At 34.7% G+C, this 17,895-nt stretch overlaps 1 protein-coding gene across 2 annotated transcripts in view; it reads left to right on the top strand.

Moving 5' to 3' along the window:
* stac (SH3 and cysteine rich domain) overlaps positions 1–17,343 on the top strand; it is a 94,724-nt gene extending 77,381 nt beyond the window's left edge. For both annotated transcript variants that reach the window (XM_030127615.1, XM_030127614.1), the window contains 3 exons: positions 6,565–6,616; positions 11,194–11,331; positions 16,637–17,343. In XM_030127615.1, coding sequence (XP_029983475.1) covers positions 6,565–6,616; positions 11,194–11,331; positions 16,637–16,735 — 289 coding nt within the window. In that variant the 3' untranslated portion in view covers positions 16,736–17,343. The remainder of the gene's footprint in view (positions 1–6,564; positions 6,617–11,193; positions 11,332–16,636) is intronic.
* Positions 17,344–17,895: the final 552 nt, after the last annotated feature.

Genomic DNA, 17,895 nt, shown 5'->3' with positions numbered 1-17,895 from the left:
AGTCATTTCTCCTATAATTATGGCTTTTTTCGTGAAATATTTAGACTTTATTCATGTAATATAGTTTTTTTTTTCCCCCTTTGTCTGTTTTTTCTGTTTGAATGAGCTTTTCTTTCCAAATGGAGAACACCAGAAACTGAAGTGTGCATGAAAAAAAAAAAATCATTACAAAAGGATCTAATTAGCTTCCTCTTTTAGGTAAGGGTCCTCAAAGATTTATTCCTCTGGAGCGGCCTCATTAAAGGCACCTGTGTGCTCTGATGGCCTATTAATATCAGTCAATCTCAGATCCATCCTGAGAGAGACACGTCATCTTTAGGAACTTCATTTATGGGTTCATTTATAGCTCCCGAGAGGCGCTGACACTTTTCCATCAGCCAAGATTGAATATGTTGTTTTTGAATCTCTTTTATAAGAAATGATGAAATGTTCAAGTTTTGATGGCCAATTCCTAGACAGCCATTAAGGTGGAAAATTGGGAATGACAAATGTATTTCACAGTGAAGAGGAAGTATTCAGATGTTGGAGAAAAATACTGTCATTTTGCTGAATGGGTGCCATTTGCTTCAAAAAGTCTTCTAAAATAAACTTTATTTAATGTTTATTCAGCAGTTTATCTAATAACATACACGGTTAGCTATTAAAATATCTAATGATGCTTCTCAGTGTTTTTTATAAGTACTAACATTAAATAAAGAGTTGGTTACATGCAGAAATGTATACATATTTGCAATATATCTGTTTTTTGGCAGCAGTTAGTTTTGGACTGGCTCCCTGTAAACATGATAGCAACGCTGTAAAATTGATATTAAATGTCAACTGAAGTAATTTAAACTTTAAAACAGGATGACAGTTAACATTATTCACTGTAATGAATCAATAAACTACATGAAGCTACTCAGTTACTCTAACTCAGTTCTTTTACTCTTTTTATGAGTAACAGGAATGAAAGTAGCAGGATTTAGTCACATAAATAAATGAAGTAAATAGAATTTTAGCAATGTAGAAAAACTTTATTGTTAAAATAAACTAATTAATTTAAGAAATAACTCAGGTAACAGGGCAGCACATTGTAAGTGACCATGTATGATGTATGACATAGCTAAAAAAAAAAAAAAAAAAAAAAAAATCACAAACACAAAAAAAGAAAATAATAAGTAAACAGAAAACAGATTTTAATTTCACTGTGGCATTCAGAAAACTCAGAGGATTCCTGCTGAACATGTTTTTTATGGGATGTTTCACTTATTTTTTTTAGGAGGGACAATGTGTTATGTAGCAGCACTGAGTGAAAACCTGGGGACAGCTTGAAAATGAACGTATAAGAAAAACATAATTACTCCACCCTCCAAAGGGGAGGCAAGGGCTATTGTTTTTGATTTGGTTTGTTTGTTTGTTAACACTTTAGCGGCAAAACTATTGGTTCAATTGATACCAAATTGGGTTTATAAATTACCAGTGACCCAGTATAGATCTCATTACATTTTGGGAAAGGTAGGTCAAAGTTTAAATTTTTAATGATTTTTTTTTTTTTTTTTTTTAAATTCCCATTTACTTATAATGGCCGAAATATGTGCGAGGGGTGGGGTTTGTTGTGCCTGGCACCAGTTGTTTTTAAGTATTTCTAATGGAAAATATTTACAGCATAATTATAAATTCATTTTAGCATTGAGTCAACCTGTAACAATCTATAAAAATGGTTTGTATCATATCCAAGCAGAGGACTAAGCTCAGATTTTGTCATTTTTTTGCAGTTTTTAGGCCCATTATGATGTTTCAGTGGCTTATTTTATTGTTTTGAAATCTAACCATGCAACATTTGTTTACTCCACTGTAGGGATGTAACGATAGGAAAATTTCATATCACGGTTATTATGACCAAAATTATCACGGTTATCATTATTATCGCGGTATTGTTGAAACTGAGCTCAAAATGTTCAAAAAGTACTTATACACACACTGAAATAATTTAACCAAGTTGTATTTTGAAAAAAAAAAAACAAAAACAAAAACAAAAAAACAAATAAAATAACAGGCACAATTGTCCGAGCCTATTTTAGCTGTTTTTCAGTACTTTTGATTTTGCCTTTATATACTATATAAACAAATGTTTACTATACCCATGTTTGGTATCTTTTTTTTCAGAACAACTTCATTTATATCATCGGTCTATTTTTTTTTTTTTTTTTTTCACTTTAACCTACTATATCAACATAAAAGGACAAAAAAACACACAAAAAATATAAAATCCAATTTGAAAAATGTATAGAATTTATTGCATAAATAACACACAGATGCTTAACGAACCTTTTTAAAGACTTTAAAAGTGGATATTGATTCCAAATATTAGGTATATAAAATAAAAATTGCAATAAATTCAAACTATACTCAAATATTTGACACAAAAGCAGATCTTTACATAGGTGTTTTTTCCCCTAAAAGTGTGGTAATGAAACACGGTTATCATGATAATTAGAATTTAAACAATAATCCTAACCGTTGGCAATTTTACCGCGGTTTACCGTTATACCTATAATCATTACATCTCTACTCCACTGTCAGTTTTTTGTGTAATACAAACAGTTTAGTTCTATTTAAGAATATTTGCCTTCTTTCAAGTAGGGGCTGTGTTTGCAGTGTAAAACAGTAAAACCCACCCAACAGATTTTATCCCGTTTTAGCCGTGAATGAAAAGGCGTCAAACTTGGGAAAAGGCCCACAGGAAGCAGAGCATTCACCATGAACAGTCCTTCAGCTTAAGTACCCATTTGTTTCTGAGAAATCCCCAGAGGATTGAAGGATATGATTGTTCATCTTCCCTCATCTCTCTTCTACACACACATTCATATCGTCTTCCTCCTTTGGTTCAGAGAAACTTCAATCATCGGCCTTCATTTGTAATTCATTGACCCCCTATCCCCTCATACCTGCTTTACAGAACAGAGCGCTCAGAGCTTTGTTTTACATTTCCTCGCTGATGAAAGTCTGCATCGGTGTTTTTTCTCCTCTGGGTCTCGCTGCAGACACTAATCAATACATCAAACACAAACACGTAAAGCACGAAATGGAATTTTTAATCAAAAGCTTCAATTTTCATATATTGTGTGAAAATCAAGTTTGTGATTAGTTGCCATCGCCACCACATGCACTGATTACATGATTACGTTCAACTCTGTGGTGATTGTAATGATGATGAAAGCTGCATCTTAAAAAGAAATCCAGAAGATCAGTAACTTTTTCATTGTTTAGTCAATAATGATTCCTCTTTTTCGCACTCTCACGGCTCACTTTGCATTCAGTTTGATCCACTGCATTAAAACGAAGATGCTCATTTGGTTCGTTTCCTCTTCATCTACTTTGTTTTCAAGATTTTACAAGTCAGATGCTGTGTTTTTCTCACCTTCACTTAAAAGTGTTGTCTGAGTCATGCTGAGTATTGCCAAGCATAGGGCGGCCAGTGTTGAGAAGAAGGACGGAAGTTACGTAAACCGTAATTAGGTTCAACTGTGCTGGTCCTTTTGATTTTTATTGGTCAAACTTCGCCCATGGCCTTGAGCACCTGCTTGTGATTAAGCCACATGTGATGATAGGATGCAGTGATTCATGCGTTTCCTGGATAAAGTGGAATTACTCATAGGAAACAGGATTAATGTGCATCGGATCAGACACTGAATTTATGTTGTTTATTATGTATTTAGGGGGTCTAAGTACACCAGTTGCATGCAAATTTAGTATATCATATTGTTTTTGTACTATTTTCTAAGTAAAGGGGTTATTCGTAGATCTCAGCTGTAGGGGGAAGTCATGTACCAGAACACACTTAGGACCAAAACCACCAACACATCAACCCTATGTGTCCACAAACTGTGTCACTCACTGAATGACGTATAAACATCATTGTTTCCACACATCTGTATTATGGTGTCATCAAGTTTTCGTCTTCAAACTAAAACTGTCTGCTTTTGACAAAAAATGGGTGAATGGGATCCTGACTAAACTGAAGCTGCGGACATACATATATAAAACAGAGTTTTATGTCAGAGCAAATTTGACCAAGAACCAAAGGTCCCTAATTGCTTAGTTGCGTACAGGAATCCTTCCCTTGGCCTTAGAAACTGGGAGATTTTACCCAAATCCCAGAAGAAAACAGACTTTGTGGACTGTGTGATTTGGGGGAAGTGGAAAATGAATCCCATTTTCTTTTGTATTGTCCTCTATATGATGAACTGAGAGGCTCTTTGTTGGATGACATGTTTATCCGAAATCCTGATAGGTTCTGGAGTGCTGATGATGACAAGATGAAATGATTGTTTAGTTCAAATGTGTATAAATTAGCATTATTTGTTTGTAAAGCCTGGAAAAAGCAGCAGATGTGTTTGTTTAAATAGGTCAGCACATTGTCTTGTTTATATCTATTGTGCCAGTTATCTGGTATTTGGTCTCTGGTTTGTATTTTTGGTGTCTTATAAGTCCATGTAAGGGCTGACCATGTTCTTATGCAGGACACAATAATAAAAACTCATTCATTCATTCATTCATTCATTTAAAACTCATTAGTCTAGCCCATCCAGTTTTCTCAGTGTATTCAATACTGAGAAAACAGTCTGGAATTGGGCCAATCACTGTGAAAAATACACAATCTATTTTATACTGACCAATCACAAGTCCAGGGGGCGGGTGTTTCACAATATGTCATACACAGTGACTTCTTTTTGTCGTGAGTCAAAGTCAGTTCCAAGTCTATGAAGATAATTTTGTGTCTGTATTATGCAAGAAAAGGTGAAAAAAGGAAAAACAAAAAATACTGTTTTGAAAAAAAAATATCAAGATTTGAAAAGAAAAATGAAGGTGGGCCGGAGGACCAGGCACCAACCACACTGTCAATCCAAAGCAAGCTATCAATAGAAATCCACCCCTTCTGCTCGTGGAGAGCCCGCCCGCGGTGTTCAGTTGATCTTGTAAGCAAAACCTTTTGCTTCACAAAAGATTTTGGCACAGAAAACTTTTCTACTCGCAAACAATTTTGACCCAGAAGTAAGTACCACTTGAATTTGCAAGCAAAACTTTTTGATTTGCAAAAGATTTAGAGGTGCAAAACCTTTGGACTTGTAAACAAAACTTTTAAAATGACAAAACATTTTGGCCGGCAAGCAGAAGTTTTAGATTTGAAATGAAAGAAAATGAGATTTTGTTAAGCTTAAAAATATTGAAACCTTCATTTTTGTTTTCAAATCTTGATTTTTTTGTTTCAAAACTGTTTTTTGTTTGCCTTTTTTCCCTTTGCTTGCTTAATAAAGACACAAAATTATCTTCATATAAGTCCACAAATCTCTTTACAACTGTTGTCGATCATTTACTTCATTCAAAAATAAGGACTGAATTGCAGATTATACCCTATTTTCTCAAGTTTCTTTGACAAAAGCAACTGTAATCATTCACTGAAGTTTCTACTCGACCCCCACCACCACACACCCTGATGGAAACATGCTGAGGTTTGTTGACATTAGATATCTGCTTGTCGCATAATTACATCACATCCATCTTATCTCTGATTGGTTTACTCGGCGCCTGTTAGTCCCGCCTTCATATTTGGATTCAAGCCCCGTGATTCCACACAGATTTCTCATTGACAAAGACGGACGGCTGGCCAGGCTAAAAACCCTTAGCTGATTATTGTTACAGTAAGTCAAAATAACACTGTGTCTTACAATCTCCATGTGTTGCATCAGCTGATAGTTTACATTATAGCTCTGTTAGCTTTGCTCTGTTTTTAGACAGACAACAGCCACAAGAAAACCCCATATCACCTCCATTTTCTGTACGGTTTTTGTTGTCAGTAGCTGCACTAAAGATCTGTTTGGAATCGTCCAAACAAGGTCAGAACTGTCACAGTTTAGGCTGAACCGTGGATCAACAAATGGCAAGTTAGCAAAGATAATAACATCACATAATAACTTTAAACCTTCGTAAGTCTCATAATCAAACTCACTCATGTAGAAGAAACGCTGTGATTTCAGCATCAAACTCCATTCTTCATTTAGAGCTGGGTCCAATGGTGAAAACAACAACAGTGCTTCTAGCTTTTATCACTTACTTTCTTTGACTGTAAAAGTTGTTTCTTAATGGTTCTCATCCCATCTGGTTACTTTCTGATGTTTTTGTTGAAGGTGTGGTGGTGTTAGTTTTCATCACCATGGAACACTGGCAGAGTGACTCACTCCTCCCTCTAGTGGTCACATAAATCCCCATCCCATTGTAAATATATTCAGTTTACATCTCTACAGTCCAGTACAGTGGCATCTTTTGCAGAACTTGGGCTTTGTATTATATAACATTTGAAAACAGAAATACTACATAAAACCCCTTTAATAAATGACCTAACCTTATAATAATTAATCAGCTGCTATCTGAAGCTTTTTTCCTCATCAAGAAAGTGTTTAACTTTATTTTCCACAATGGTAAACGACCGTATGAATATTTGTGTCATCTACTGTATCAGTTCATCAGTATAAAGGTTTAACAACAGGACAATAACACGACTTTTCCTTTTTGTATTTCTTTCAGAGCTGGAGATAGAATCTTATTGGCTGATGACTCCAACGATGACTGGTGGAAGGTTGGTATTTCTGTGGTTTTTTGGGTTTTTTAAGAAAGAATAATCCAACATCCTTTTTATCGACATGCCCGCAATTTTTTGTCTTTGCCACAGTGACAACATAGCAAGTCCTGACACACTTTTATAAAATTCAGATTAAAGAATTCTCTTTCCTGAAAATGTGCTAGAAAATGCATGTCAATATGAGCGTTTTACAAACACAATACACACCTTTTCATCAATACATTCAGAGCACAATACACTAGTGATACTAGTGATGCTTATGAAAATAAATACATGTAAATGCGTAACTATGGTTATACAGAAATGCCGACTAAAGCACCTACAAAATGAGCTGCTTTCACTTAACACTTGTTGCAACGTCGTCATTTAATTGCATGTAAATTAGAACTGCACAGTAAATGAATGAATCTTCATTTAATCAATGAAACGCTGTGTTTGGTAATATTTTAGATTTGTGTACACTGAGCTGGGGCAATGAAAAAACATGCAAAATGAAAGTTTCTACTTTTCTTACAATTATTTTGAAGCTTTTGTACTTTTTTAACACTAATTCCTGCACGCACCCAAGCATTTTCTCAGATCCTGAAGCAAATTAATTTAAAATACAGTCACAACATTACAAGCTCGTCCACAATAATCAATAAAACTTCTTTTTAATATAAAATTATGCAGCCTTTACCCTTTATTTAACACATATTATATTATATATTGGTCTTATATCTGTTCTGTCCCACTGTTTAGTATCAATCTGTCCCTTTGTTACATCCTGTCTCTGTACACTTTTGTCTATATGAGCCCTCTCTCTATGTATATGTATACTAGCAAGGAATGGAAGACAGTATGAGCGTAAAACTTGAGAATGTTACTTGTTAAGAACAAGCTGTTATTAAAAATAAAGTTGTCCTCTGTAGAAGGGTGGTGGTGGTGGGTTTAAAAAAAACAAAAAAAAACATTTTTAGTATAAAATCCTGCAGCCTTTACCCTATATTTAACACACTCAGGGTCATATTTGTGCTTCACCTTCTTGCCTACAAATGACTCTTGACTATTTGTGTTACCGTTCCAACAGCCATCCTGCTGCACATCTGTCAAAGTAAATGGCTGATATCAGATGGGTCTGGTGGACTAAACCCACAGACACTGCTTGCCAAGTTGTTGTCCAGTTTGTATATAGCTAATGTGTTTTGTTTTTTTTTTCTCCACGAAATGGTCCAATAAGAAGTGCATTGATAAATTACAAGTAGTCAAGCTGCAAATTACAGGAGCAGAGCAACAGGCAGCTTCAGGACACAAATGCATGACAGATAAATTAGGGAGACAAAAGGGCCAAAGCGTGACTGTACAGAGGCAGACTGCAGCCACCAGACCATGAAGAAACTCATCACACATTTTAATGCTGTTGTTGTTCTCTGCAGACTGAGTCTAAACAGAGACATCTGCTCTTTGAACAATGGATATTTTAACATGTCAGGAGATATATAGAAGAAAACACTACAGTACACTTTTATATTAAGTATCAGGTTGTGACAGGTTTTCAGATGTGTTTAACCCATAAAGACCCAGTGTTACTTATGTGGCCGTTCCAAAATAGATTTTTTTCCTCTGTAATTTAACCTTTCTTAAGCAATGTATCACCACTTGTTATAATATTATCTTCTGCATTTTGCAGTTTTTCAGTGGAAATCATGTATTTTCCTATATTTAATTTGCTGATTATGTAGATGTGCATAAAAGCTCAGATTAAAGTTGAGGAATATTATATGAGAAAGAGAGAAAACTGAAGAAAAGGTGACTTTTCTAGCAAAGATATCAATAATTGAACAGGAAAAAAAAAAACATCTCCATTCACTGTCATTTATCCAACTCCATGGGTTTTACTTGTGAATTAATGTTGTAGAAGATGACGGTGTTTCCACGTTCACTTCGGAGCCTCTGAATGTCCAAATGGGTCATATCTGATGACCATAAAAAGATGACAAACTGTATTTTACAGCAATTATTTACATGTATTGATAGGATTAGTGGTTCAGAAGGTATTAAACATTTTGAATCAGTAGATGCTTTTGGTTTCTGATTGGGATTTGAGTCTTTACGGGTTAAGCATCACCTCAGAACAAAACATACCTTTAACATATTACTATCACATAAGACAATATTCAAAGCTTCCAACATACACTTGGATTAAACTCCATTTTTAACTGCCGGGTACAAAATAGTGTTTCTTCCTGACATAATTAAATCATGGATTCCTGTATCTTCTGTTTGATGGTGTGCATTTAGTGTTGAGGACATAGTTAGACTCAGAGAAAAAATGATAGACTTTTGTCACAACATTTTTGCGTGTAAAAGCAGATAAAGCTCCTTGACTTCCATCCCAGTGAAACAACCTTCACAATAACAAGGACTGAACCTGATTGACTTAAATGGGATGCAGCCATTGTTTGTTTTTGTCTTCATGAGACAAAGAACCATATGTGTAAAAGACCTATTACCCAAACTGCCAACAAGAATATTGGTGAGAAGTAAGCCTTTCTTTACTTTCTAAAAAGAGAAATAATCTTTTCAAGTATTTACTGTATTTTCAATGAAAAATAATCTCATTTTAAGTTAAGTGCTGAACCCATTTCTCAAGCCTACCAGGTGAAAATGACATTCCCAAAATGAGTGGAGTATATTTCATAAACAACAGCATTTTTATCAATAAATTTGGGTTCAAAAGAAAGGTAACACCTGTGACACTGATGTAGAAGTGTCAGATAATTGGCAAATGCACTGTTTCAGAGTAAATGCTGCTAAAAATAAATGAAAACCAAATGGAAATCATGGGTTAGTAGGCTTTGGGTCCCCATCACTGAACAGGTTAAGAAAATGTTTCCAACTTTGTCAAACTAAGAAATTGTAGCTAATTTTACCCTTTCATGCATGAATTATGAGAACCTTAATCAAGATTTTTTTTTCCTGAGTGTTTTTATTCCTCTTTAGGCATGAAAAAAAAACAATGTGATTGAATATTTTTTTTAAATCAACCTGTTTTTCATGGAGTTACAAAAATGTCCACTCAGCGACACCATGATTTTTATTTTTGAAGCAAAGAAACATGTATTTAAAACCCAATATCATAAAGTGGTATGAAAACAGTGAAATGAAACCATGTTTAATGCAGCTAATCTGATGTGTTCTCAAATTTTAACATATTCTAATACTAGTTATTACTCACTTCATGGAGATAATATGCAAAAAATTAATATTAACAATTGATTTCCACTCAAGAACCAATCAAGAACAGCAAAGTTACAATAACGGTATGAATTGCAGTTTATGAGATGATGCATAAGTGTCCACTGTGTTGGTTGATATGGAACTAACACAACAAAACCCATGAATATCCAAGATTAAAGCTGTAGAGTAACTGTCCACTGTAGTGACCACTATGCATGAAAGGGTTAAACCATATTGAACAGGAGGAAGCTGAAAAAATGTGTCCCATCAAGGCCCAGTAGAGGAATAAGATTGTTTTGTATTGTGCAAGAATGAGGCCATAAATTAAGTAAATTATAATTACGATTTTCTCCAACCTGTAGACAGAGGTAACAACAGGAAGTACAGAAGTCTTAAAAATGTCCTCTCTGGCTACAGTATAGTGAAAGGTTATTATAACATTTTTGCTAAATGATGTCAAAAACTGAAGCTTTACTACAACACACACTGGTTATGATTGTTTATCTTCATTGTGGTGGTTTGTCTACAGTCTGGAGTGCACTGTTACAACACTGAATAACACTCATCAGCACAGTTTATCAATAGAACAAAAGAAAAACATTCTTTTATTTGTCTTTTGTCAGCTCTCCCACAAAAGCCCTAAGGCAGCAGAGAAAACAGATTCTTTGTTTTGCCTTTTTGGAGGTGAATTTACAATGTTTGTTTCAGGGCAAATGAGGATTTATGATATTACTCAAGGTATTTGTATGAAAATGTGTGTTTTACTTTGTTTTAGAGTCAGATTATGACCCAAATACTTTCTTTTCTGTGTGTCGGTGCACTCCTAGTGGCTTGTCACTTATCATACCTCGGCTTTATCGTCAGTAGTTTTTGCTTTATTATATGACAATAAATAAAAAGTGCAGCTGATTTTAGATAACCTTTCTTGCTTCAACACTGGTGGCAAATTTTATCTGATTATTTATGAATGAATGAATGAATGAATGAATGAATTTATTTTTGGTTTTACATCAGTCATTGTACTCAGTACATCAATTGTAATAAACATAAAAACCAAAAAAGGAATAAGCTAAAAGCAAAAGCTTATTTTTTTGCCTATCCTTTTCAACTAATACACTGCTTACATCAACTTAAATGTGTACAGCATCGAGCATTCACACCATAATAACAAATAAATAAATAAATAAATAAAAAATCAACAACAAAAACATGTCTACCGTCTCAATTCAATATTTCTGAATAATTTAAACTTAAAGTACTCTTTTTTTTTTTTTATGAAAAGAAAGTTGATATGTCACACATAAGTCTACAATCCTTTTGTCTGTTTGACTTTATTTTGCATGATTTTTTTTTAGGGGGTCATCGAGGACAGGATTGGCTTTTTCCCAGCAGCCTTTGCTCATCAGGTGCGGACTGGAGATCAGGTGTTCAGGTGTAACAGGACGTTCATCGGATGCAAAGAGCAAGGCCAGATCACACTTAAGGAGGGACAGGTACGGAAATGACAAACAAATGAAACACTTTTTACAAATGTGTATTAGTTAGGGTAAATGCATGGAGGATTGACTCGACTTAGTGAATAGTTATACCAACCGTCACAGACCACTATGACAGTTACAGGCCATTTTCCTCTGATGTAACATTCAGGGTGGGAAGCTCAAAAAAAGCTATCAAAAAATAATGTCATACAGCCAAACTGTTGGAATCTTATAAATGCATGAAATTGACAAATAGCTATTGATTCTTAACTAAAAAGACCCTTGATAGTGCATATCTTAATAGATATATGAGGCCATATTTTTAAGTATAACAAGATATTCTAAACCATTAAGAAGCAGCATAAACATTCAACTACTTCCTTGCTAATGTTACTGTCTGATGTGTTAATAAGACGACAAGAAAGGTATAAGATAAGATAAGATAAGATAAGATAAGATAAGATAAGATAAGACTATTGATCCCACCATGGGGGAAATTTCACAGTTGACAGCAGCAACATACAACACACAAGTGCAAAGAAAAAGACAGGTAAAAAAAATAAAATAAAAAAAAGCTTGTTATATATGCTAAAACACACACAGTATTTCTGTGTAATGTTAATAAAGACACAACTGACATAAACATGTCATCATGTGAACTTGATCACTTAAAATGACAGCAGGATAGTCAGATATTTCTGAATTAATTTACACCTTCATTACTTCATATTGTATGACATATTAACATTAGCTGTTTTCTGGTTTAAATTTCACATTTATTGTTGCCTGATGGTTTCAAATATCATTTTTACTTTATAATACGGTCTGATATCTTTCCAGGATTGGTAGTAATTGTCATATTTTCTATATTTATGCGACTTAAACACAGCATGATGATGTATACTGTTGTGCTAAAGTCCTAGACCAACATTAGGTTTATTTGTTTAGTATATTTCTAATGACCACACATTTGTATTTCTCAGTCCCTGTATTAAAATCCAATGTGGATATATGACAAGTATATACAGCAGTAAAAATAAACATTTCATGGAAAAAAACATAAACACAGCTTCTATTATCCAAGGAGGGAGAATTTAGTGTGACGTCCCTTTTACCCTTTTATCCACATATGTTTCTGATATTGGAATATGAGATTTAAATGCAAATATTTTCTGATTAATTCGACACATGTCAGATATCCGCAACTGTTTGTGCTGCTTCTTGTCATGGGGTCAGGGGTCACGATAAATAGGGGCTTTAGCCTTTAGAATACATTTACTTCAGTTTTTTACTTGTTTTTTAGGGCTGTGCACATATTACATGCATTTTCTTATTGCATCTAAAGAGAAGAGAATGAGAAATAACTATACTGACCCAGAATAGACCTCATTCATTCTGGGATAAAAAGGTCAAAGTTTCAATTTTTTTACAAATTTTTTAAATCTTATTTTTTCTTCTATTTACTCACAGTGGGTGGAATTTCACATGTCTGTAGCATCAAAACTATTGGTTGAATTCATACCAAATTGAGTTTATAGATTGCTAGTGACCCAGAATTCATTTTGGGAAACGTAGGTCAAAGTTTGCATTTTTTATGAATTTTTTTATTAAATCTTTTTTCTTCTCCCATTTATTTATAATGGGCAAAATTTCAGATGTCTATAAAAACATCAATTTTGTTTCAATTTACTTCAAATCTGACACATATATAGAGGAAATTGATATGCTGACATTAGCACACACATAGACATGATGACATCAGCTGGATCGATGCCAAAATAAGCAACAATACGTGCGAGGGGCGGGGTTTGTTGTGGCTGGAACCACTTGTTTATTTTTGTCTTAATAAGACAAAGTACCATATGGGGAAAAGACCTCTTGCCAAAACTGCCTAACAAGAGTATTTGTGAGAGGTAAGCCTTTCTTTATTTTCTAAAAAGAGAAATAATCTTTTCAAGTATTTACTGTATTTTTCAATGAAAAATAATCTCATTTTAAGTTAAGTCCTGAAACCTTTTCTCAACTCTACCAGCTGAAAATGACATTCCCAAAATGAATGGAATATATTTCATAAACAACAACATTTTTATCAATAAATTTGGGTTCAAAAGAAAGGTAACACCTGTGACACTGATGTAGAAGTGTCAGAATAATTTTAGGTTTGTACACATATTACATGTAATGTAATAATGTAACATGTAATGTATGTATGTATGTATGTACGTACATGCATAAACATAAACATATTTTCTTGTTGCATCTGAAGAAAAGAGAATGAGAAATAACTATACCGTATATGCTGGACAGAAAAAATTATAGACTTTTGGCACAACATTTTTGCATGTAAAAGCAGATAAAGCTCCTAGAAATAACTATATATGATCATTTCAACCTTGCAGAAACAACGAAACTATAAGTGGCCTAAGACATCTGCACAGTATTCTTGTAATAACAGCATGTGCACTTCCCATCCTTAATATCAAAGGAAAATGGCCGTAATGTGACTGTGGTGAATGGGATGAAGAAGCAATGACCTTAAACATTAACATTTCAACATGACACCTGTGTCTAATTTACGATCACTCCCCGGCCTGTGCAGCACATCGGATTCACATCATCCAGCGGCTTCGTTACAGTTTTATTAGCTCCCGTTGTGCCTCTTCCCTCCAGCATCCACTTACTGAAGAGCTTCAGTGGAGCGGGCCGACACAGGGTCCCTCTCAGGAGTCAGCGCTAAATTAGCATTTTGGCATAATGACTGTACTTAGACCAGCCCCCATTTTTCCCACAATGCATTCCAGGGTACTTGGGGACCTAGAGGACTCTTAAAGCAAGCAACCCCCAGCGGAGATAAAACCACTGAACGCAAGATCAGTCTGTGACCCGATGCCTCGCTTTTCCAGCCACTTGAACCCAGGGGATGGTTCAGTGTAGTACTTAAAGCCAGTATGTGAACACAGTGTTCTGACCCATTATCAGGCTCAACATATTACAATGAAATGATTAATACCTCCGCCAAGGAACAGTGGAGGTTATGTTTTCATCTGGGTTTGTGTGTGTGTGTGTTTGTTTGTTTGTTTGTTTGTCTGTTAGCAAGATAACTCAAAAAGTTATGGATGAATTTGGATGAAATTTTCAGGAAATGTTGATACTGGCACAAGGAACAAAATGATTCAATTTTGCTGATGATCGCGGGGGGGGGGGAAGGATTTTTGTTTGTTTGTTTGTCTGTTAGCAAGATAACTCAAAAAGTTCTGGAAGGAGTTTTGATGAAATTTTCAGGAAATGTTGATACAGGCACAAGGAAGAAATGATTACATTTTAGTGGTGATGGGGGGGTTGATGAAATTTTTCAGGAAATGTGGATACTGGCACAAGGAACAAACAAGAAAAGCATTCGGAGAGCACAGACCTCTGCCAAGACAGATCTGCCCCCCCCGATCACCACCAAAATTCAATCATTTCTTCTTTGTGCCAGTTTTAACATTTCCTGAAAATTTCATGCAAATCCGTCCATAACTTTTTGAGTTATCTTGCTAACAAACAAACACACAAAGCAAAGTGATCGCAATACCTCCTGGCGAGGTAATGACTAAATTTTGGTGGTGGTTGGGGGGGGGGGCGGGGGGCAGATTTTTTGTTTATTTGTCTGTTAGCAAGATGACTCAAAAAGTTATGCAAGGATTTTGATGAAATTTTCAGGAAATGTTGATACTGCCACAAGGAACAAATGGTTAAATTTTGGTGGGGAAGGGGGGCTGATCTGCCTTGGTGGAGGTCTGCACTCTCTGAATGCTTTTCTAGTTCATCAATTATTCATATTCATTTTTCCTCTTGATAAAACACTACAATGTATTTTCCTTTCTGATGGATTTGAACCACAACCAAGAAAGAAAAATGGTCAGAAATGTAAAGTGATTTCTTACTTCCCCATCTAATTATCATAGCAGTGTGATCAAAAGTCAAGTGCATTATAATTACCATTAACCTAAAGTGTAATGATAATTGTTACAAATTGCACCTACTCCAGTCGTCTGAGTAAAATGCTACTATTGTACCTCCCTACAAACCACAGATAATGTGCTATGCAATAATAATAAGAAGAATGGATTAGATTCATGTAGCGCTTTTCTATCAATACATACTCAAGGTGCGTACAATCGATCTATTATTCATTCACTGTCACATTCACACTCAGGTGGAGGTAAACTACATATGTCGAGTCACACACTCGTCCTCCAGAGAAGACTGCAGTGTCCCTAAATGTAGGAGCATTCACACTAAATCGGCCTTTTTCTCAGTTGCCATAAGTTGCTGGAACAGTTTGCCAACAGAGATTCAAACATACACAGGATTTCAAAAGTTTGCTCACTGGACAAAGAAATGGCTACTATCAAATCAAGATTGTAAGAATGATAAGAATGCATGTTGTGTCTGGAACCCATGATGGTGTGTGTGTGTGTGTGTGTGTGTGTGTGGGGTGGGGGAGGGGAGGGGGGTATTTTTCTCATTTCTAGTCAAAATATCTCATCACACTTAAAATAAGACATAATCACCTAAAGAGTAACTTTTCAGTGAGATATAAGAACTGATTTTTTGACAATAGATCTTAAAAATCTTATTTCAAGAAATCTTACCAAGATAATTTTCGCTTGTTCCATTGACAGATTGATTAATTCAATATTTTTTTGTTTAATTCAAGCAAAAAAATCTGCCAATGGAACAAATGAAAATTATCTTGATAAGATTTCTTGAAATAAGAGTTTCTAGATCTGTTGTCTAAAAAGAAGTTCTTATATCTCACTGAAAAGTTACTCTTTAGGTGATTATGTTATGAGATATTTTGACTAGAAATGAGAAAAATACACTTGGTAAGATTTAGATTTTTGCAGTGTAATGACCACTCCAAATTTCAATGATAAAAATGTTTACATTAACAAACTATCTTAAAAAAAAAAAAAAAAACTGTGAATAACCTAAAAACCCTGAAATTTCTTAAGAAAAATAACAACAATATTATGCTTCAACTTACAATTTGTACATGTGCATTACAGATTTACAAAGACACAAAACATTTAGTAACAGGCAAAATATTTGTAAAATTTTGGAGATTGGAGTTTGGAACTAAAATAATTTTAACACCCTTGCCTGTAAATATCTTCAGTGGGATTTTTGCACTTCAGATTGGAATCTTTGACGGGCTGTTTTTGGCTCGTACGCCTTATGTTTGACACCCCTGATGTAAGCACACAACTGCATGAGGATCTTACCTTTAATTTGTTATTGTCATATTAAAATAGACATTTTCTTCTGCCTATAGATTTGTGTGAGCAGTGAGGTGGAGCACAGCGGCTTCATCAGAGTGGCCAGTGGAAAGAAGAGAGGATTCGTCCCCTGTGATGTTCTGGAAATCATCTGAGACTGAGACACTCAAACAGAGACAAAAGAGAACGATGGGAGGAGTGGGAAGATAACAACAGCCGCTTGAAGATCAGAGCCAGAGAAATACTGAACCTATAAAACAGATAAAAAACACCAGAACAAGGAGTTTGGCCTCAGATGTAACTGGAGTTTGGACTGTTCCTTCTTTAGCCCAGAGGGACCGAAGCTGAGATGACAGAATGTTTCTTGTTTGTGAGGAGATGGAAGATCAATGTGTCACTGGATATGATTTATTTTATGAAACTGATGTTTTTTTTTTCCCTTAGTTTTATTCTGCTACAGTTTGTTTGCTTGTTGAAAGTGGAGAAGCTGGGCTTTCTGTTTAATCCCAATAAAAGGAAACTATTTTTTTTTCCTCCTATAATTATTTGTTTTTAAGGTTTCAGTGCATACAGTTACATTCCTCTGGCAAATAGTTTAGTTTCTCATGCTTTAACGCAATCAAATGTTAAGCTTATAATACAAAGTTGTTGATTCTGAAATATTTGATCACTTTTGAGTACCTGAACAAGTAAGAAGTGGGAAAAAAAATACAAATTTCTATATATAAAGGGAATTTTTTTGTGCAAACTCTAATGTTCACTTAAAGCTTCATTAACCCATAAAGACCCAGTGCTACTTTTATGACCTTTCTTAAATTATTTATCACCATTTATCATAATATTATCCTCTCTGTTTTACATTCTGTCAGTACAAATTAAGTATTTTCCTATATGTAATTTACTGATCATGTACTTTAATCCTCACGCTGAGATGACATTTGGGGGTTATATTAGAAACAGAGAAAACTGGAAAAAACGAGACTTTTTTGGTAAAATATATCATTAACTGAACATAAACCAAGCATCTCCATCCATTGTCATTGATCCATGGATTTTACTGGTGAATCAATGTTGTAGAAGATGACGGTGTTTCCATGGTAACTACAGAGCCTCTGAGCGTCTGAATGGGTCATATCTGATGACCATGAAAAGATGACAAACTGTATTTTACGCCAATTATTTACATGTATTGATAGAATTAGTAAATCAGAAGTTATTAAATATTTTAAATCAGCGGTTTTAGTCACCAGTGGATATTTGGGTCTTTATGGGTTAAACATTTCTCCACATTTTGCTCTTGTGACAGGAGGGAAAT

The sequence above is a fragment of the Sphaeramia orbicularis genome, chromosome 22, assembly GCF_902148855.1.
Source record: "Sphaeramia orbicularis chromosome 22, fSphaOr1.1, whole genome shotgun sequence".
Classification (NCBI taxonomy): domain Eukaryota; kingdom Metazoa; phylum Chordata; class Actinopteri; order Kurtiformes; family Apogonidae; genus Sphaeramia; species Sphaeramia orbicularis.
This window is presented reverse-complemented; position numbering and strand designations above follow the sequence as displayed.